Source organism: Pongo pygmaeus, chromosome 1 (assembly GCF_028885625.2).
Source record: "Pongo pygmaeus isolate AG05252 chromosome 1, NHGRI_mPonPyg2-v2.0_pri, whole genome shotgun sequence".
NCBI classification, from domain to species: Eukaryota; Metazoa; Chordata; class Mammalia; order Primates; family Hominidae; genus Pongo; species Pongo pygmaeus.
Window position 1 is genome coordinate 178,039,071 of NC_072373.2, and position 21,954 is coordinate 178,061,024.

Here is a 21,954-nt window from a genome sequence, read left to right on the forward strand (position 1 = left end):
ATATGTGGACTTTAGGAGGTTTGTGAATCTGCCAAAATTGAATGCAAAATTTTGCTTGAATTATATGTTAGTTCCATAATATTCATCAAATGATACTTAATAAATAAAACCACTGTACCTTACAAATAAATGCAAGGGATTAAGGTAGTGCGAAAGTGGATTTACCATTTTGCATTTTTTCACTTAATCTTCCATTATCCTAAAATAGTGCCTGGCACACGATGGGTACTTAATAAATATTGGTTGAATAAACGGAAGATTCTATTTTCTCCATTTTGTGGGTAAGCAAATGCTCAGTCAGTGGCTGGGAAGCCTGATTTATTGTAATAAGTACACCAAAAGCAAGCTCTCTGTTACATATTAACATTATCCAGTTTCACACAGTGTGTTGTAAGGTGAAGTAGTTAAGAGCACAGTAATTGCAATCTGGCTTTTCGGGGTTTGAGTTAAGGCTGTGCTATCCTGTATAAGATAGGACAAGTTATCACCTTGAAGTGATAATAACATCTTCTTTTCTTTTTTCATTTTGAGACAGAGTTCTGCTCTGTCACCCAGATTAGAGTGCAGTGTTGTGATCTCGGCTCACTGCAACCTCCACCTCCCAGGTTCAAGTGATTCGCCTGCCACCACGCCCACCTGATTTTTGTATTTTGAGTAGAGACGGGGTTTCACCATGTTGGCCAGGCTGGTCCCAAACTCCTGACCTCAGGTGATCCACCCACCTCAGCCTCTCAAAATGCTGGGATTACAGGCGTGAGCCACTGCGCCCAGCCTTTGTATTTCTGTTTTATCCTTGTGTGCATTTTATAAGTGTCATGAAGACATTTACAACCCCTGTATCACTGTCTTTTAATTTCACTTTGTTAGATGTTTTACACCTATTGTTCTGCCTTATTCCTAGTATTTCTAAATGTTATAGTTTCATTTCTTAGAAATTGACCTTTCTGTTTTCCTGGATGGGAAGAGATATGACATAGTACAAGATGGACACAGATGATACTAAATTGCCTGTGTGTAATCTTCATAGACCATGACTTCAAATAAAATGTTTTCTTAGTCTAAAATGTATGGGAGTGTAGCAGGGGCAGAAGATAAGTCTGACCTCATTTGAAGGCAGGGACTGACTATGTCTTAGAATCCATCAGATAAATACCAAATATTTATCATGGTAACTCAGAGTTTGGACTCTTCCACAGAAGCCATGGCACACTACCCCACAAGGCTGAAGACCAGAAAAACTTATTCATGGGTTGGCAGGCCCTCGTTGGATCGAAAACTGCGCTACCAAACCTATAGGTGAGTGATGGGGTCCTTTGGTTGTCCTGGAAATACAGCTTCTCAAGCTAAACAGTCGTCTTGTATCTAGCCTGTTCTAATTACTACAGTTTGACGATGAATGAACAGGAGATTAGAACTGATCGTAAGGAGGGTTTTGTTTGATGCAAGAAGTTGGTGGGATAAATATAGCAGTTAGTGATGGAGCAAAATTATGGCAGGCTCATAAAATTTTGTATGTAGGATAATGTCATATCTATTTAAGGTGAGTTCTATATAACTTTTGATGAAAACGAGATGATAGATGTTTTTACTATGTCTTTCCCAGCCCTGGAGATCTCTGACAGTTTGACATTGTTACTGGGCAGCTTGACAGCCTTGGGAAACATTTGTTGTGGGAAGCATTTGTTGTTCTTTGTCAATAACTGAGAGGAATTAGAGTTCATAATAAGACCTTTGGATTCATTACTCAGCTAAAACAATTCATTCAACCCATTTTGCCTATTCTTAAATATAACTGGGCGAATTGGTTTCCCAGTAGGACAGTTGTTCAGCAGAAAGAAATCAGGATTGGAGAGCCCTCTCCTTTGTGCCCAGGGGATCTGAAGAGCTTGACCCACTTTAAGTTATTTCCTAATGTGCTTCTCTGATACTTCCTAGAGAAATGTGTGTGAAAACAGAAGGTTGTTCCACCGAGATTCACATCCAGATTGGACAGTTTGTGTTGATTGAAGGGGATGATGATGAAAACCCGTATGTTGCTAAATTGCTTGAGTTGTTCGAAGATGGTGAGTTTGGGACTGGAATAATAAACTGTTCCTTGTCATGAATGATTGGGAGGGGGAGATTGTGGATTCTTTTGTTCACAGCAGTGTGCAGGGCACATTAGACTGAGGTGGGATCACATAAGAACTAGCTGCATCTTCTTCCATCTAGAAAATTTCTTTACTCACCAAAGCAGTATTGAGTAAAATGGAACTGGAAGGCTCAATAATTTAACTTTTTCATGATTTTGGGGAGTAAGCATGGCTATTAAGGCAGAATTGGGGGGGATGGAGAGAATGGATGAATTTGGGGGAAAGGGAGAAGGAAAAAACAGGTAATTTGCACTATCATAGAGATGTGTCCTTTAGTTTTGGCATGAAGGTTAGTAATATATTTTGCAAGTGCTACTTCATTACAAGTGAAGAGGTAAGTTGGACTTGGAAGGTGTAGCAATTGGGGTTTCAGTCAGGGAAAACAAAAACACTTAAGATATTTTACCCAGAGGAACTTGCGTGTTAGTGTTGAAAAGGCTAGAAGAAAAGGTGACATTTCCCAGAGATGAGTAAGTGCAGGAAGCCACTGCTGCCCCTAGGCTGGAGGAACAAAAGGGAAGGTGGCATCAACCAGAGCCTACAAGCCCACATTGAAAGCCTTAGCTGATTTGCTGACCTTCTAACCCTCTGCAAAACAAGAGGAGAGCACAGAAATGTGGGAGCAGGGCACAGCTCCACAAGGAGGATTAGGAAGATAGCAATTTGAAACTATCTAAAACTGCCTCGTTCAAGAGACAGAAGAAGGGCATGGTCATTAGGTAATCCTGTAGTAGTCTGTATGCGCAAGAGAAGGAACTGATAGACTGAGTGGATAAAGATGTTTTATATTGCTATAGTCCCCCTTATCCGTGGTTTCACCTTCTGCGATTTCAGTTACCTGACAACAACCATAGTCCAAAAATATTAAATGGAAAATTACAGAAAAAAACAAGTCATAAGCTTTTAATTGTGTGCCATTGTGAATAATGTGGTGAAATCTCACGCTGTCCCACCTGGAATGTGAGTCATCCCTTTGTCCAGTGTATCCGTGCTGTACAGTATGTATGTGTAGGAAAAATCATAGCATATACAGGGTTAGTGGCAGTATCTGCAGGTTCAAGCATCTACTGGTTTTGGTGCATACCCTCAGCAGATAAGGGGAGAGTACTGCACCATAGATAAGGGGGATTTTTGACATACTTTCTCTTTGACATACTTTGAAGTATGGAGAAAAACCTCATCAAACTAATGTCCAGTAGAGGCAGCACATCAGAATCATGGGCTTGAGTGTATAGATTCTAGAATCTCTCTTGGTGCTCCATTTGATGGCTTTAGTCTTTCTCTGAAGAAAGCTAAGAAGGGAAGAGATGATGATGATGATGGCGCTAATGAGTGTTCTTTCGGTTGGCGCTGTTGCTGGTATGGAGTGATACTAATCGTATGCTGTAATAATAAAGGTGAAGATTGCAAGCATTTGCCAGAAGTCATCTCAGTGGTTGATGCTGTAATTCTTTTGTGTGTGTGTGTGTGTGTGTGTGTGTGTGTGTGTGTGCGAGACAGAATCTTGCTGTGTTGCCCAGACTGGAGTGCAGTGGCACAATCTCAGCTCATGCAGCCTCAACCTCCTGGGTTTAAGCAATTCTCCTGCCTCAGCCTCCCAAGTAGCTGGGATGACAGGCACCTGCCACCATGCCCAGCTAATTTTCTTTTTCTTTCTTTTTTTTTTTTTTTGAGACAGAGTCTTGCTGGGTCGCCCAGTCTGGAGTGCAGTGGTGTCATCTCGGCGCACTGCAAGCTCTGCCTCCCGGGTTCAAGCCATTCTCCTGCCTCAGCCTCCCGAGTAGCTGAGACTACAGGCACCCGCCACCATGCCCGGCTAATTTTTTGTATTTTTAGTAGAGACAGGGTTTCATCGTGTTAGCCAGGATGGTCTCGAGCTGCTGACCTCATGATCCTCCCGCCTCAGCCTCCCAAAGTGCTGGGATTACAGGTGTGAGCCGCCGCGCCTGGACAATTTTTTGTATTTTTAGCAGAGATGAGGTCTCACCATGTTGGGCAGGCTGGTCTCCAACTCCTGACCTCAAGTGATCCGCCTGCCTTGGCCTCCCAGAGTACTGTGATTACAGACGTGAGCCACTGCACCCAGCCTGATGCTATAATTCTTGCTAGGATTTTTGTTTTGCTGCTGTTTGATGCTGTCTTTATAGTCACTGATATTTATTTGTTCATTGCCTGTGTTTAGAGTAGCTCCTCTCAGAGGCCTTTTTGTCATTCCTTTGCCGGCTGATAACACCATTAGGAAATGGAGCAATCCCAGAAGAGCGGGTGTGTGGGCTGGAATTAGATTGCTGCAGTTGGTCATGTGACCTTTGACAAACTCTTTAAGGTCCCCATCACTTGATTTCTTTGCCTGAAAAGGGGGATAGCTGTAGTACCTACCTTGTAGGGTTATTAGAAGGATTAAGGATCGGCCGGGTGTGGTGGCTCATGCCTGTAATCCCAGCACTTTGGGAGGCCGAGGCAGGCAGATCACGAGGTCAGGAGATTGATACCATCCTGGCTAACACGGCGAAACCCCGTCTCTACTAAAAATACAAAAAAAAAATTAGCTGGGCGTGATGGCGGGCGCCTGTAATCCCAGCTACTTGGGAGGCTGAGGCAGGAGAATGGTGTGAACCTGGGAGGTGGAGCTTGCAGTGAGCCAAGATCAAACCACTGCACTCCAGTCCAGGTGACAGAGTGAGACTCCGTCTCAAAAAAAATAAAAGATAACACATGTTGGGCCAGGCATGGTGGCTCATGCCTGTAATTCCAGCACTTTGAGAGGCCAAGGCGGGCGGATAACTTGAGGTCAAGAGTTTGAGACCAGCCTCGCCAACATGGTGAAACCCCATCTCTACTAAAAATATAAAAATTAGCTGGGCGTGGGTGGCACAGGGCTGTGGTCCCAGCTACTCGGGAGGTTGAGCCAGGAGAATCTCCTGAACCAGGGAGGCAGAGGTTGCAGTGAGCCGAGATCACACCACTGCACTCCAGCCTGGGGGACAGAGCAAGACTCCGTCACAAAAAAAAAAAAAAAAAAGTTGGCCGGAGGTGGTGGCTCATGCCTGTAATTCCAGCACTTTGGGAGGCCAAGGTAGGCAGATCACATGAGGTCACGAGTTTTAGACCAGCCTGGCCAACATGGTGAGACCTCGTCTCTACTGAAAATACAAAAATTAGCCAGGTAGGATGGCAGGTGCCTGTGATCCCAGCTACTCAGGAGGCTGAGGCAGCAGAATCACTTTAACCCAGGAGGCAGAGGTTGCAGTGAGCCAAGATGGGGCCACTGCACTCCAGCCTGGGTGACAGAGACTCTGTCTCAAAAAACAAAAGACAAAACAAAACAAAAAACAAAACCACACATGTCAAGGGCTAAGCACAGTGTCTGGCACATAGGAATTGCTCAGTAAAGTGTCCTTGAGTTGTCTTAACCTTTCCCTTTCCACCGAATTCTTTCTAGATTCTGATCCTCCTCCTAAGAAACGTGCTCGAGTACAGTGGTTTGTCCGATTCTGTGAAGTCCCTGCCTGTAAACGGCATTTGTTGGGCCGGAAGCCTGGTGCACAGGAAATATTCTGGTATGATTACCCGGCCTGTGACAGCAACATTAATGCAGAGACCATCATTGGCCTTGTTCGGGTAGGTGACGCCACAATCCTTGGTTCTACCTTGAAGCTTATTTCTCTCTGCCTCCTGAACTTCATGACCCCAGAAATATTACCGGCTCTAATACCCCATGGGGAATGCATTATTTCCTGTCATCTTCTGTGCTTGCCTGTCTGTTTCATCTCAACAGATATTTATTGAGAGCACATATCATGTGTTAGGAGCCTCCTACAAGAAGTGACATTTGGGTTGTGACCTGAGGGATGAACAGGAATTAGCAGATGTATCTCAGGGGGATGTTATATTTAGCTATGACTGTGGCATGCATAAAGCATTGTGAGGCTGAATATGCTGGCTTAAACGAAGACTGCACCTTGAGTAAATCAGTACAAAGAGTGCTAGTTGCTACAGACAAATTTGTATGACAGGATTTCTTAATAAATCAGGTGCTAATGAGCGGCTGGTTTGCAGGCTGAAGTAAGTCACTGGTTATGAGTTTTTCCTGAAGTGACTTCAGGCTCCCCAACATGGGATTAGGTTGTGATGTGAGGTGTGGTTATATGCTGATTATGTGGTTCATTGAGCGTTAGGGTAGAGACTCTCGTCTGGCATGATTATCTTAATTTATCTTTGAGTTAAATGAGTGAAGGAGAGAAAGCTAAAGGAGTGTGAGGCAGATGCAAAAGTTGAGGCAGCAGGATGAGTATACGCGGAGAGGCACAGGGCTTGGGGCATCTGGGCAGGAGCACAGTGGTGGGAATAGCAGGACTGTGACAAGACCTCTTCAAGGAGTATTGCGCACTGTGTAGGTAAAATGAGGCCAGATCTTAGAAGGCATTGAAAAATTAAGTAATTTGGTCTTGCTACAGTGGGAGCCATTATTGGCTGTTGAGCAGGGGAGCATGTTTAGATAAGTTTGTGGGGAAACTTGGCATAGGTGAACAGAATGGACTGGAAAAGAAAGCAATGGTAGGGTATAAGAATATCAGCTAGGAGGAATCTGTGAAAATAACCCAGGAGTGAGAGGATGCATATTTGAACTAGGGTGATAATAATAGGAATTGAGAGATGAACAATAAACATTTTTAAAATGAAATGAAAGGAATAATTTATTTATTTCATTGATGTCTTTAAAGCCATTAATGATTAAATGAGTAAATACTCAGTAAATATTCATTATTATGTGCTTTTCTAGCAATATGCTATGCCATGTCTATGAGTCTTTAGATTGGAAAGGTAACATTTTAAGTACAGATGTGGACTTAAATGTTTTTAATTGTAGCTCTGATGGAATACTCCTTGGCTGTCTTGGGGCTCATGTCTTCCTACTTATCTGTACTTCCTAAACTCAGGTGATACCTTTAGCCCCAAAGGATGTGGTACCGACGAATCTGAAAAATGAGAAGACACTCTTTGTGAAACTATCCTGGAATGAGAAGAAGTTCAGGCCACTTTCCTCAGAACTATTTGCAGAGTTGAATAAACCACAAGAGAGTGCAGCCAAGTGCCAGAAACCCGTGAGAGCCAAGAGTAAGAGTGCAGAAAGCCCTTCTTGGACCCCAGCAGAACATGTGGCCAAAAGGATTGAATCAAGGCACTCTGCCTCCAAATCGCGCCAAACTCCTACCCATCCTCTTACCCCAAGAGCCAGAAAGAGGCTGGAGCTTGGCAGTAAGTTGTGGAATGGATCACAGTGGGCAATACTGGGGCTAAAGGGTTATGTGATAAAAATGTTAATTTATGGGAAAGTATTGAGTTAGTGATCACAGTGCACTATAGCCTGGAATTCAAGTGATCATGCTCAAGCAATCCTCCTGCCTCAGTCTCCCAAGTAGCTGGGACTACAAGTGCATACCACTATGCCTGGCTAATTTTATTTTAATTTTTTGTAGCAAGAGGGTCTTGCCATGTTGCCCAGGCTGGTCTCAAACTCCTGGGCTCAAGTGATCCACCCGCCTTGGCCTCCCAAAGTGCTGGGATTACAGGCATGAGCCACCATGCCCAACTATCAAAGTTTGTGTTTAATTTTAGGACTTCTTGCCTTTTTTAATTTAATGTTTTAAATATGTGAAACATTAATATCATTCAAGTCAAAACTACTTAAATGTACCCAGAAAAGCACTATTCCTTTCCTTGCCCTCCCACCCTGCTTACCCCACCTTCTATATGTTAATTAATTGTTTCACTTTCTGGTTTATCTTTTGTATGTTTCGTTTTGGAAAAATCAGCAGATATGTATACATATATGTATACCTATATACAGACACACATATATTTTTATTTTTCGTTTTCTTACCAAAAGGGTAGCATACTGGATATATTCTTTTCCAACTTGCTTTTTCCCCTTACAATGTATCTGAAACTCACTCCACAGCCTTTCTGAGAGCTCATCCTCATCTTGTCGTAGTCATTCATCCTTTTTTGAATTTTTTGTGTAGGTGTCAAGTTCAAGTATAAGTTACTTATATTCTTGATAGCTCTATAGTACAGTATGTGTTTTAGGAGCTGAATGTAAATCTATAAAACATTTAGAAAATGCAGCACAAATATTAACTAATCTGTAATATCACCTTCAGAAATAAAGGGGGTGACTGGGCATAGTGGCTCACACCTGTAATCCCAACACTTTTGGAGGCTGAAGCGGGTGGATCAACTGAGGTCAGGCATTTGAGACCAACCTGGCCAACATGATGAAACCCCGTCTCTACTAAAAATGCAAAAAATTAGCCAGGGGTGGCAGCGCATGCCTGTAATCCCAGCTACTCGGGAGGCTGAGGCAGGAGAATCGCTTGAACCTGGGAGGCACACGTTGCAGTGAGCTGAGATCACGCTATTGCACTCCAGCCTGAGCAACAGAGCGAGACTCTGTCTCAGAAAAAAAGAAAAAAGAAAGAAACGAGAGGGTTTTTCTTTTTTTTTTTTTTTTTTCCTTAGGTCCTCATATGTCCCCTCTTCTTCCTCTTTCAACTCTGTTGAAATTTTACCTTTCTTTCAAGGTATATCTCAAAAGCCATCTTTATGAGCACTCAGGTGCTTCTGGACACTTATTTCACTTTATATAATATAATAGGCAGTCATGTATATCATCTGTTAGACTAGAGTGTTTTTTGTGTTGGAACCAGGATTGAGCCTCATTCAGCTTTTGTTTAACCTCAGCCTCTAGCACATGCCTGCCTTTTTCAGTTGGTATCTGCCAATGAGCAGCTGGGGTCCTTGGTGCTGTGGTCCTCGTGAGGAGGGAGCAATTCCACACAGTTTTGTGTGTTCACAGAACCCAGTGGATTGTCCCCAGGAACTCCACTTCTCTCCATTGGCAGATATAATCTGGGTTAAGAAAAATCTAGGCCTCATTGTTACTTGATAGCATCTCTAGTATAAATTTCTTCAAATGTCATTGAGTTAGGGTTGAAGGCGTGCAATGTCACCCCTGATTGAGACCCACTGTTCTGATAGGTTATTTCAGGGAAACCTGTTAGAGATGAGAGAACACTCCATTTATCTGCAAAAGCTGACTTAAAAGTTGACTTATGGTTCTAACTAGGAAAATCACTCCTAAAATTTAGGTGAGAGATGAAAAATTATTAGAGCTACCTGGGCTGGAGAAAGAAAGCCTAGAATGATTAAAAATATAGATAATTCCTGTTTTACATATAACTCAGTGGCTGAATTTGGCTGTGATGAGATTGTAGGTTTGTATGTTGTTAGGTAAAAAATTTACACGTTGTGGTGATTTCTCTTGGGCTTAGGTAACCCTCAGATGTCCCAGCAGACTTCATGTGCCTCCTTGGATTCTCCAGGAAGAATAAAACGGAAAGTGGCCTTCTCGGAGATCACCTCACCTTCTAAGAGATCTCAGCCTGATAAACTTCAAACCTTGTCTCCAGCTCTGAAAGCCCCAGAGAAAACCAGAGAGACTGGACTCTCTTATACTGAGGATGACAAGAAGGCTTCACCTGAATGTTGCGTAATCCTGAGAACCCGAATTCCAGCTTTGAAAACCATAGACATTAGAGAGGAGAGAACACTTACCCCTATCAGTGGGGGACAGAGATCTTCAGTGGTGCCATCCGTGATTCTGAAACCAGAAAACATCAAAAAGAGGTGACCAGGGACATTACCCACAGAGCAAATTGAAATCCTTCACATCATGTGAAGTGTGTGGGTCATAGTCAAAAAAGTTAGAACAGTAGTTGAAAAACCTATGTCACAGAAGTATTGGGGAGCTTTCTTAAAATACAGATTTCTAGGCCTCTTCCCACACCTAGTGAGTCAGACTCCAAGCACTGGTCCTAGGAATCTGTATTTGGAAATGCTCTTCAGATGATTCCAGTGTACCAAGCTGTTATTTGGGGATCATTGCTATAGAAGATAACTTCCCAAACCTGCATTGCTATCCAGTTTGGGATTTCATTAGTTCCTGTGGCTTTTTGCCACACTTTAACAGTCATTTTTAAAGCAGTTTTTCATTGTTGTTGTTTAATTTTATTTCAATAGTTTTTGGGGAACAGGTGGTCTTTGGTTACATGGATAAGTTCTTAAGTGGTGATTTCTGAGGTTTTGGTGCACCTGTCACCTGACCAGTGTACATTGTACCCTATATGTAGTCTTTTATCTCTCACCCCCCTTCCACCCTTCCCCCTGAGTCCCCAAAGTCCCTTATATCATTCTTATGCCTTTGCATCCTCATAGCTTAGCTCCCACTTATAAGTGAGAACATATGATATTTGGTTTTCCATTCCCAAGTCACTTCACTTAGAATAATGGTCTCATCTCCATCCAAGTTGCTGAAAGTGCCATTATTTCATTGTTTTATGGCTGAGTAGTATTCCATAGTAAATATATACCACACTTTCTTTATCCACTCGTTGGTTGATGGGTATTTAGGCTGGTTCCATATTTTTGCAATTGCAAATTGTGCTGCTATAAACATGCGTATGCATGTGTGTTTTTTTTAATATAATAACTTCTTTTCCTTTGGGTAGATACCCAGGAGTGGGATTGCTGAATCAAATGGTAGATCTACTTTTAGTTATTTAAGGAGTCTCCACACTGTTTTCTATAGTGGTTGTACAAGTTTACATTCCCACCAGCATTGTAGAAGTGTTCCCTTTTCTGGCTGGGCGCGGTGGCTTACGCCTGTAATCCTAGCACTTTGGGAGGCCAAGGCGGGCGGATCACGAGGTCAGGAGATCGAGACCATCCTGGCTAACACGGTGAAACCCCATCTCTACTAAAACACAAAAAATTAGCCAGGCGTGGTGGTGGGCACCTGTGGTCCCAGCTACTTGGGAGGCTGAGGCAGGAGAGTGCCTCGAACCCAGGAGGTGGAGTTTGCAGTGAGCGGAGATTGCGCCACTGCACTCCAGCCTGGGCGACAGAGCGAGACTCTGTCTCAAAAAAAAAAAAAAAAAAAAAGAAGTGTTCCCTTTTCACCACATCCACACCAACATCTATTATTTTTTGATTTTTTAAATTATGGCCATTCTAACAGGAATAAGGTGGTATTTCATTGTGGTTTTAGTTTGCGTTTCCCTGATAATTAGTGCTGTTGAATATTTTTTCATATGTTTGCTGGCTGTTTCTATATCTTCTTTTGTGAATTGTCTATTCATGTCCTTTGCCTACTTTTTTTTACCTTTTGTTTTTTTTTTTGAGCAGGAGTCTTGCTCTGTTGCCCAGGCTAGAGTGCAGTGGTGCGATCTTGGCTCACTACAATCTCTGCCTCCTGGGTTCAAGCAATTCTCCTGCCTCAGCCTCCTGAGTAGCTGGGACTATAGGCACTCACCACAACACCCGACTAATTTTTATATTTTAGTAGAGGCAGGATTTCACCATGTTGGCTAGGCTAGTCTCGAACTCCTGATCTCAAGTGATCCACCCATCTCAGCCTCCCAGAGTGCTGGGATTACAGGCATGAGCCACCGCACCCGGCTCTTTGCTCACTTTTTGATGGGATTATTTGTTTTTTTCTTGCTGATTTGTTTTAGTTCCTTGTAGATTCTGGATATTTGTCCTTTGTTGGATGCATAGTTTGCAAATATTTTCTCCCACTCTATGGGTTGTTTATAGTCTGCTGATTATTTCTTTTGCTGTGCAGAAGCTTTTTAGTATCATTAGGTCCCATTTATTTATTGTTGTTTTTGTTGCATTTGCTTTTGGGTTCTAAGTCATGAATTCTTTGCCTAACAATGTCTAGAAGACTTTTTCCAATGTTATTATCTAGATTTTTTTTTTTTTTTTTTGAGATGGAGTCTCACTCTCTCTGACATCCAGGCTGGAGTGCTGTGGCATGATCTCAGCTCACTGCAACCTCTGCCTCCTGGGTTCAAGCAATTCTTCTGCCTCAGCCTCCCGAGTAGCCGGGACTACCAGCGCGAGCCACTACGCCTGGCTAACTTTGTATTTTTAGTAGAGACGGGGTTTCACCATATTGGCCAGGCTGGTCTCGAACTCCTGACCTTGTGATCCACCTGCCTCAGCCTCCCAAAGTACTGGGATTACAGCCACTGCGCCTGCCCGTTATCTTCTAGATTTTTTATGGTTTCAGGTTTTAGATTAAGTCTCTGATCCATCTTGAGTTGATTTTTGTATAAGATGAGAGATGAGGATCCAGTTTCTTTCTTTTTCTTCTTTTTTTTTTTCTTTTTTTTTGGAGACAAGAGTTTTGCTCTCGTTGTCCAGGCTGGAGTGCAATGGCACGATCTCGGATTACTGCAACCTCCGCCTCCTGGGTTCAAGCGATTCTCCTGCCTCAGCCTCCGGAGTAGCTGGGATTACAGGCACCTGCCACCATGCCCAGCTAATTTTTTGTATTTTTTAGTAGAGACAGGGTTTCACTGTGTTGGCCAGGCTGATCTCAAACTCCTGACCTCAGGTGATCCACCCACCTCGGCTTCCCATTTTTGTATTTTTAGTAGAGACAGGGTTTCACCGTGTTGGCCAGGCTGATCTCAAACTCCAGACCTTAGGTGGTCCACCCACGTCGGCCTGCCAAAGTGCTGGGATTACAGGCGTGAGCCACCATGGCCAGCCCCAGTTTCATTCTTCTACATGTGGCTTGCCAATTATTCCAGCACCATTTGTTGAACAGGGTGTCCTTTTCCCACTTTATGTTTTTGTTTGCTTTGTCGAAGATCAGTCAGCTATAAGTATTTGGCTTTATTTCTGGGTTCTCTGTTATGTTCCATTGGTCTACGTGCCTATTTTTATACCAGTACCATGTTGTTTTGCTAACTATATCCTTGAAGTTATAGTTTGAAGTCAGCTAATGTGATGCCTCCAGATTTTTCTTTTTGCTTAGTATTGCTTTGTCTATGCGGGCTTTCTTTTTTGGTCTATATGAATTTTAGTATTGTTTTTTCTAGTTCTGTGAAGAATGATGATAGTATTTTTATGGGAATTGCACTGAATATGTTGAATCTGTAGATTGCTTTTGCAGTGTGGTCATTTACACAATATTGATTCTACCCATCCATGGGCATGGGATGTGTTTCCATTTGTTTGTGTCATCTGTGATTTCTTTCAGCAATGTATCAGATCTAGGACCTTTTTGGATGAGTCTTCAGGGTTTTCTAGGTATATGATCATATCATTGGTGCACATTAACAGTTTGACATGCTCTTTTTTAATTCGGATGCCCTTTATTTCTTTCTCTTTTCTGATTGCTCTGGCTAGGACTCATTTTTTAACTGGAGACTATTCTCAAATACAAACTGTACAAAAAGATAAGACATTTAGAACAAACTTTGCTGTACAAATAAAAATGCGACAAGCCAGAAGTTACAATTTGTAGTATTTGCCACCTAGAAACTTCAGCACCTGTTCCGTAATAGGTTGCTCAATAAATGCTTTATATTGAATATATAGCTGCATTTCTGCTAACCTTGAGCCTGTGTGGATAATAAATTCATGCATGCATCAGAAACAAAAAAGGACAAGCACCTCTCCCTGGGAGTAGTATGTTTTGGTCTCTAGTTGGGGAGGTGGTGAGTCTAATTTAAATAAGCTTAAGGCAGACTTTGAACTCTGGGTTTGAGTCAAGCTTCAATTATAACTTTTTAGTTATAATTTTTTGCCAACTTTTTAGCAAAAAGAAAGTTTTGCTCTTTTCAAAGTATATATAACAAGACTGGGAGCCAATCAGGCCACTTGACTATCTTCTAGTGCCTTTTGTACACTCTGGTATCCAAAACTGCTTCCCATGACCTCGCTGTGATTTCTTGTAGGGATGCAAAAGAAGCAGAAGCTCAGAATGAAACCACCTCTACTCCCCGTCGTATCCGCAGAAAGAGTTCTGTCTTGACTATGAACCGGATTAGGCAGCAGCTTCGGTAAGACTACTCCTTGGCAGGCAGAGAAACATTGCTGCCATCTCTGATATCTATAATCTTATCTCTTAAAGCCTCTTATACTGTTTATTTGCCACTCCATCAAAATTGACCATTTACCTAGCATGTCTGGAATTATGTTAAGTTTCAAATAATTGTCTTAGTTTGAAGGGGCAAGAAATACTTCCTGGGCTTAGGTGGCTCCCATCCCTAATCATCATGTCCAGCAAGACTGGTGGTGGGATGGGGTGCCTAAGAGCATGAACTTGGATTCTGACAGATCTGGATTTGAACCTGGGCTTTGTCATTTACCATCTGTATAACCTTGGGAAGGCAAAATTACCTTTCTAAGCCTGAAATTCCTCATCTACAAAATATAATAATATACATGTCATAAAGTTGTTGAGGGGTTTAATGAGATAATATAAATAACGCTCCTAACAGAGTGTCTTGGTAGCAAGCACCCATGTTGCCTGGTCATAGGAGGGACCCTGCAACACTTGTAATCCACCCTAATGTTATAGAGTTCTTCTTATTTAGACTTGAACACTGAGTATCAAAAAATATGTCCCTACCATTCAGGTTTCTAGGTAATAGTAAAAGTGACCAAGAAGAGAAAGAGATTCTGCCAGCAGCAGAGATTTCAGACTCTAGCAGTGACGACGAAGAGGCTTCTACACCACCCCTTCCAAGGAGAACACCCAGAACTGTGTCTAGGAACCTGCGATCTTCCTTGAAATCATCCTCACATACCCCCACGAAGGTGCCAAAGAAAAGGGTAAGGTTCTTCTAGGTTTACTTCCCATTGAAGCATCCCTCTCTTAGTTTAAAAGTTACAAATGCTGAGGTCACAGATTAGTAACAGCTGGAATCTGAGGACAGGTCTGTTATATTCAATGCTATTCTTTGTGGAATATTCATGGAGAAAGGGACCTAAGTGAACACTAGGACTGAAAATGAATCTAGTAGAGAGTGATTTTTGAGGTAAGTCCCTTTTACGGTACAGAATCAGATGGCCAAGAGCTGAACTTCCTGAGGGAAGTAAGTACAAGACCCACTCCTCTTTGCATTTCCCACGGAGCACTGGCAGAGTGGGTATCGCATGTACAGCCACTGAGCTGTGGTGTTAGCTTTGTTGTCCCACTTGATACGCCTGAGAAACCGGGAGTGCTATTTACATATTGGTAACAAATCGTGTCACAGCCAGATGGAAGGAGGAGATCAATGGACATCTTTTCTGTTTCCTGTGGAACTTTCGCAGAACACCGAAAAGGTATTCAGATCAGGATCTTCTCATGTTCGAATGTGCTTGAGAAATGTTTGAATTAAAGTTAAATTGACAGAGCATCTTATTCTTTGGAACACAATTGAGAAATCTTAATTAGAAGACTTTCTAAAGCTGATGTCCATTTTTCCATAAGAAGATGTGATTTGGCTTGGGTTGAAATCAAAGAAAAATCTTGACTGGGCACGGTGGCTCACGCCTGTAATCCCAGCACTTTGGAGGCCGAGGTGGGTGGATCACTGAAGGTCAGGAATTCAAGACCAGCCTGGCCAACAATGGTGAAACCCTGTCTCTGCTTAAAATACAAAAATTAGCCGGGCATGGTGGCAGGTGCCTGTAATCCCAGCTACTCTGGAGGCTGAGGCGGGAGAATCACTTGAACCTGGGAGGCGGAGGTTTCAGTGAGCCGAGATCGCACCATAGCACTCTAGCCTGGGCAACAGAATGAGACTCTATCTCAAGAAAAAAGAAAAGTCTCTAGGGAAAGGAATCCAGTAGATCAGTAGTCCCCAGCCCTTTTGGCACCAGGGAACCCCTTCGTGGAAGACAAATTTTCTATGGATGGCAGGGGCTGGGGGGATGGTTTCAGGATGAAATTGTTCTACCCCAGATCACCAGGCATTGGATTCTCATAAGGAGTGTGCAAACTAGATCCCTTGCACATGCAGTTCGCAATAGGATTTGCATTCCTATGAGAATCTAATGCCTCTGCTGCTCTAGCAGAAGGCAGGGCTCAGGTGATAACGCTCACCTACCCACCACTCACCTCCTGCTGTGTCCTGGTTCCTAACAGGCCTCTGGTTTGATTGTGTCTCCTGGCCCCCATCCCCACCCTGGGATATAGGGTGTAGGGTACCTTCGGCATAATAGAAAAGGGCAGAAGCCCATCAGGTTTCTTGATACCTTCTCAGCAAGGCCCTGTCAACTCTTTTCTGTTTTCTCCAAAATTAATAAATGTAAAGGCTTTTTTTTTTTTTGAGACACGGTCTTGCTCTGTCTCTTGCCCAGGCTAGAGTGCAGTGGTGCAATCTCAGCTCACTGTAGCCTCAACCTCCCGGGCTCAAGCGATCCTTCCACCTCAGCCTCCCGAGTAGCTAGGACTACAGGAGTGTGCCATCATGCCTAGCTAATTTAGAGGGGGCTTTCACCTCTGTGTTGCCCAAGCTGGCCTCAAACTCCTGAGTTTAAGCAGTCCTCCTGCCTTGGCCTTTCAAAGTGCTGGGATTACAGGTGTGAGTCACCACACCAGCCTGTAAATTTTAAACAGATAGAGTTTAAGTGCTTTCTGCCTCGGGAGGAAGTGGAGAGATTGTTCTCTCTCTAGCCAGGCTGAAAACAGGGTGGGTAGAGTGAAATGCCCCATAGAAGGGAATGCTTTGTAGAAACGCCATGAAGATGAGGGAAGCAGCAGCAGGCTTGCTCTGGCAAGCCATGAGCAAGGAAGAAGATAGAGGGCTGTTAGACTACACTAAGCGGTGACCTGGGGGTTTGGAGTGGAAAAATCTGCCAAGGTTTCTCCAAGTCCCGCACCGTGGGCCATGGAAGTCCTGGGCTGATGCTTGACCATATCTTCAAATAAGCCCAGGGAAAGATCTAATGAATCAAACCTAGTTTATGCCTCCTCTTCTCTTCTGTATTTGGGCAGAGTAGTTAGGGTTTCTTAAACATTTCTTGTCTTTCAAGATAATATTTTACTTTTAAATAGTATTTCATCCAAACTTAATTCTTTCCTCAGACTGACATTGTTATAAATCCTGATACTATACATGCATTAGGAAAAAGAAACCATGTTTGGACGATGAACAAAGTTTATGCAATGTAAGGTGAGAGAAGGAGAGGTCATGGTCCTTTATCCAGGAAGGAACTAAGAGGAATTCACCACCTCTCTTCCTTTTATCAGATCAGCACAAGTCACATTTGCTGGTGTGTCCTGGATGGTGTTTTGCTTTTTCCTTGTGAAATATGTTCTCTGTTTTGAATACAGCTCAAGCCTAGAACGCCACGTTGTGCCACTCCTCAGATCCGTAGTCGAAGCCTGGCTGCCCAGGAGCCAGCCAGTGTGCTGGAGGAAGCCCGACTGAGGTACTGCTGCTCTTGATTCCCCTTCAGAGAGGCAGGAACCATGGGGCCTCTGCTTTCATTCACATAAAATTAGCAGTCACTGGTCTACCTAATAAAGGTAGATATACTATGTGTCTATACTTTTACCTATCTAGGTAAAGTGAGTGTGTGTTTAGAAAAAAGAAACCTCTCAGGCAGCATCTGGGTGAGCCAGTGTGGACAGGCCCTGGGAGGACTGGCCTTCCCGTCTACTGCCATCATTTCCGCAGGGATGGAAGATGATTAGTCAGGACAGTGCCTGTTTGTTATGATGCCCTTTAGAACCATATGGAGACTTTCATATAAGTCTGGATCCTGTCAGAAATCAAGCAAAATCTGAATCTCCTGTGGGATGAGGTCCACCCATGTGACTTGGGTGGAGAAACGGAGGCCAAGGATTATGAGGCCAAATGGAGGGAACTGAGAATGAAGGGATTCTCTGGCATTTGAAATTGAGTTTTCAGGTAGAAACACAGACAAGAAACCATAATGATTTTCCATTGATTAATGAGTAGATGGTTGGAGAATGTTCCTAAAGTCTTCCTTTTCTCCCATTTACCACCAATGGTAGGCTGCACGTTTCTGCTGTACCTGAGTCTCTTCCCTGTCGGGAACAGGAATTCCAAGACATCTACAACTTTGTGGAAAGCAAACTCCTTGACCATACCGGAGGGTGAGTCATGTGAGGCAGGCAGGGTAGTTTGGGGAATAAGGCCTCTGCTAGTAGAATGCCTTGGGTGTTACAGTTCAGCCATACAGGCTTTCTCCAGTATCAGCAGACTAGACCAAATCGTTGCTGAAGCCTAAAGCTTCTGAAACATTTGTTGCCAAAGTAATCCTATAGGAACGGAAATTTTGCCTTTCAGGAAGAATGAAACTGGCCTTCATTGAGTAGGCAGTTTGCATATAGCATTACTTGTGGAATGAATGATTCTGTATAAGCAGGTCCTACTCTGACCAGCTTCCAAGGATGGTCCCTACTGCCCCCACCTCCACATTTCAAGGGTCTCGGTCCTTCGCTCAGTGTACATTCCCACACTCCTAACTGATTATAGAGTGTAGTGGCTGGCTGAGACCTACCCCACGGGTTTTCCCCTCTTGCTCTAGGTGCATGTACATCTCCGGTGTCCCTGGGACAGGGAAGACTGCTACTGTGCATGAAGTGATCCGCTGCCTGCAGCAGGCAGCCCAAGCCAATGATGTTCCTCCCTTTCAATACATTGAGGTCAATGGCATGAAGCTGACGGAGCCCCACCAAGTCTATGTGCAAATCTTGCAGGTAAGCAGAGCTGTTTAGGCTTTTTGGAAAATACTGTTTCTTCATGACACATGAAAAAGGAAAGAGTTACTTAATTTTGCGTGTATTGCATGTTCATGATATACCAGGCATTGTCCTTTCTGTAGAGGTAGCAAGGGCAAGGAAGACAGAATTCTTACCCTAAGGGACTTCAAAGTCTAGGAGCTGGATAATGATTACAAGCCCGGAAGCCAGTACTTACCCACATGATGAAAACTGTGAGCTCACAGGTAGCAGTGTGGCAACATGGAAAAGGGGTCCGTGGCAGGCCACAGGCTGAGCCTTGCTCTTTTATCCATGGGCTGTTATTTTGGAGCAGGTAACATCCAGTTATAGAATTATGTAATAGTGATTTTAAGGGGGATTCTGGCCCAGGCTGTGACTCATTTGCATTTCAAACTCATATACTTTCTTTATCTTCTCTTTCGGCGCCTTCTCTTGTCCTTCCAAGTTAAGGTTAAGACTAGATTGGGAGGCAGAATATAGGATATCGAAGTCCTCAGGCTAAATGCCTCCCTCCATTTGCAGATTTAACTTTAAGCCCAAGGGAGTAAGATCCTTACAGTTCCTCACAACTGTGTTTCTCCTAATGCAGAAGCTAACAGGCCAAAAAGCAACAGCTAACCACGCTGCAGAACTGCTGGCAAAGCGATTCTGCACCCAAGGGTCTCCTCAGGAAACCACCGTCCTGCTTGTGGATGAGGTGAGGTGCCCATGGGAGGACAGGAGAAGAAACGGGGCCGTACTTCAGGAACAAGGCTGGGTGGGAGGGAGGAAAGTCCTGGCTCCCTTCTCCATTCATATGAGCCCATTTTCTGGTGCTGAGAGGCATGTGTCAATGGACTGCTTTGGTGCTATGACTTGGGAAACATGCAGCTAAAGCAGTGGTTATAGGTCTTCATTTTGAAGCCCCAGCTCAGTCTCTGTGATTGACTCTGCACCTCTCTCCTTTTCCCTGGCAGCTCGACCTTCTGTGGACTCACAAACAAGACATAATGTACAATCTGTTTGACTGGCCCACTCACAAGGAGGCCCGGCTTGTGGTCCTGACAATTGCCAACACAATGGACCTGCCAGAGCGAATCATGATGAACCGGGTGTCCAGCCGACTGGTAGGTTCTAGGGCAGTTCCCATGCTGTTCTTGCAGATCTGTAAGCTTGGCCAAGAAGTTCTGCAAAAATGGTCCAGGTGTGGTGGCTCACGCCTGTAAACCCAGCACTTTGGGAGGCCAAGGCGGGTGGATCACTTGAGGTCAGGAGTTCAAGACCAGCCTGGCCAATACAGTGAAACCCCGTCTCTACTAAAAATACAAAAATTAGCCAGGCTAATTTTTACTTACTCAGGAAGCTGAGGCGAGAATTGCTTGAACTCCGGAGGCAGAGGTTGCATTGAGTTGAGATCGTGCCACTGCACTCCAGTCTGGCAACGGAGTGAGACTCCATCCCAAAAAAAAAAAAAAAGTTCTGCAAAAATGAATACTAAAATGGGGACATTAAGAAATGTGATTTCTGCAGTGCTTGTAGTTTCTATGTTGGAATATATAACCATTGCATGATTTTCTGCAAACATCATATCTTGGTGTTCTGCTGCTCGTGGACTTTTAAACTGCACCAAGCCATGGAGGTTTAATTATTTAAAAAAAAAAAAAATGTTTTAGGCTGGGCACAGTGGCTCACGCCTGTAATCCCAGCACTTTGGGAGGCCAAGGCAGGTGGATCACCTGAAGTCAGGAGTTCGAGACCAGCCTGACCAACATGGAGAAACCCCATCTCTACTAAACATACAAAAATTAGCCAGGTGTGGTGACACATGCCTGTAATCCCAGCTACTCGGGAGGCTGAGGCAGGAGAATCGCTTGAACCTGGGAGGCGGAGGTTGCGGTGAGCCGAGATCACACCACTGCACTCCAGTCTGGGCAACAAGTGCAAAACTCTGTCTCAAAAAAAAAAAAAAAAAAAAAAAATTTTAGCACTTAAAACCTGCCAGGCAGCATTAGGTGCTTGGAATAGTGCAATAAACCAGGCAGATGCAGTGTCTGCCCTCACAGGCCTTGCAGTTCAGCAGGAAGCACAACGAGAAATGAAGAGCCTGGTAAGTGAAGCCAAGTGCAGTGACAATGTATAGCATAGATCTGAAGATCCTCTCACCCACTTCAATTAAAGCACCTCAGCTTTTATCTGCTTCCAAATGATTCTGATAGAATGAAAGGTCCTTGGGCTGGGCGTGGTGGCTCATGCCTATAATCCCAGTTTAGGCTGGGCATGGTTGCTCACGCCTGTAATCCCAGCACTTTGGGAGGCCAAGGCGGGCAGATCACGAGGTCAGGAAATCAAGACCATCCTGGCTAACACGGTGAAACCCTGTCTATACTAAAAATACAAAAAAATTAGCTGGGCGTGGTGGTGGGCACCAGTAGTCCCAGCTACTTGGGAGGCTGAGGCAGGAGAATGGCGTGAACCCAGGAGGTGGAGCTTGCAGTGAGCCGAGATCGTGACACTGCACTCTAGCCTAGGCAACAGAGCGAGACTCCATCTCAAAGAAAAAAACAAAAGAATCAAAGGTCCTTAAATGAAATGAAAAAATAGTTCAAAAACTACTGCCCTACAGGACACCACTGGTCATTTTTAGTAAAGGCAGTGGTAGTCTAGGTATGAAATGTGTAATTTGTTATATGGGACCTGGGAATCGGGTTTGGGGGCCCAAGGGTGACTTTCCACCTGGATAATCATTGGGCAATCAACAAACTTATTCCTCTGTTGTTTTGGCTCCCCAGGGTCTTACCAGGATGTCCTTCCAGCCCTATACATATAGCCAGCTGCAGCAGATCCTAAGGTCCCGGCTCAAGCATCTAAAGGCCTTTGAAGATGATGCCATCCAGCTGGTAGCCAGAAAGGTAAGTCACCAGCTGCACCCATAAATCAGTCAGCACATCTTTGCTGAGTACCTGCTGGGTATGAGGCCCTATGCTGGTGCTCTGAGGATGGAGAGAAATTTAGAAAGTCCTGTAAAAATATCAAAAAAGAGAGACAAGATTCTGAGAAATTCCTTAGCCATGTTATTTTATGATTGATTAGAGGGCCCTAAATATTATGGGTTTATATGCAAACTAATATGAATTCATTCAGGGAGCAAGCAGTTTTGCATGATGAAAGGGACAACATAGTCAGGTAGACAAACCTGGTTTGAATTGTGGCTCTAACGCTTAGTAGGCATGCAGAAGGTTA

The 21,954-nt window shown here is 43.8% G+C and overlaps 1 protein-coding gene across 2 annotated transcripts in view; it reads left to right on the forward strand.

The window, feature by feature from the left end:
- Positions 1-21,954, forward strand: part of ORC1 (origin recognition complex subunit 1) — a 31,783-nt gene that overhangs the window by 1,052 nt on the left and 8,777 nt on the right. The window contains exons 2-14 of one of the 2 annotated variants that reach the window (XM_054487815.2): positions 1,197-1,296; positions 1,936-2,063; positions 5,575-5,753; positions 7,073-7,391; positions 9,467-9,821; positions 13,946-14,050; positions 14,630-14,825; positions 17,317-17,414; positions 18,004-18,105; positions 18,540-18,711; positions 19,325-19,432; positions 19,692-19,841; positions 21,504-21,623. In XM_054487815.2, the coding sequence (XP_054343790.1) occupies positions 1,202-1,296; positions 1,936-2,063; positions 5,575-5,753; positions 7,073-7,391; positions 9,467-9,821; positions 13,946-14,050; positions 14,630-14,825; positions 17,317-17,414; positions 18,004-18,105; positions 18,540-18,711; positions 19,325-19,432; positions 19,692-19,841; positions 21,504-21,623 (2,127 nt within the window). In that variant the 5' untranslated portion in view covers positions 1,197-1,201. The remainder of the gene's footprint in view (positions 1-1,196; positions 1,297-1,935; positions 2,064-5,574; positions 5,754-7,072; positions 7,392-9,466; positions 9,822-13,945; positions 14,051-14,629; positions 14,826-17,316; positions 17,415-18,003; positions 18,106-18,539; positions 18,712-19,324; positions 19,433-19,691; positions 19,842-21,503; positions 21,624-21,954) is intronic. The other variant, XM_054487807.2, reaches the window with a different exon arrangement.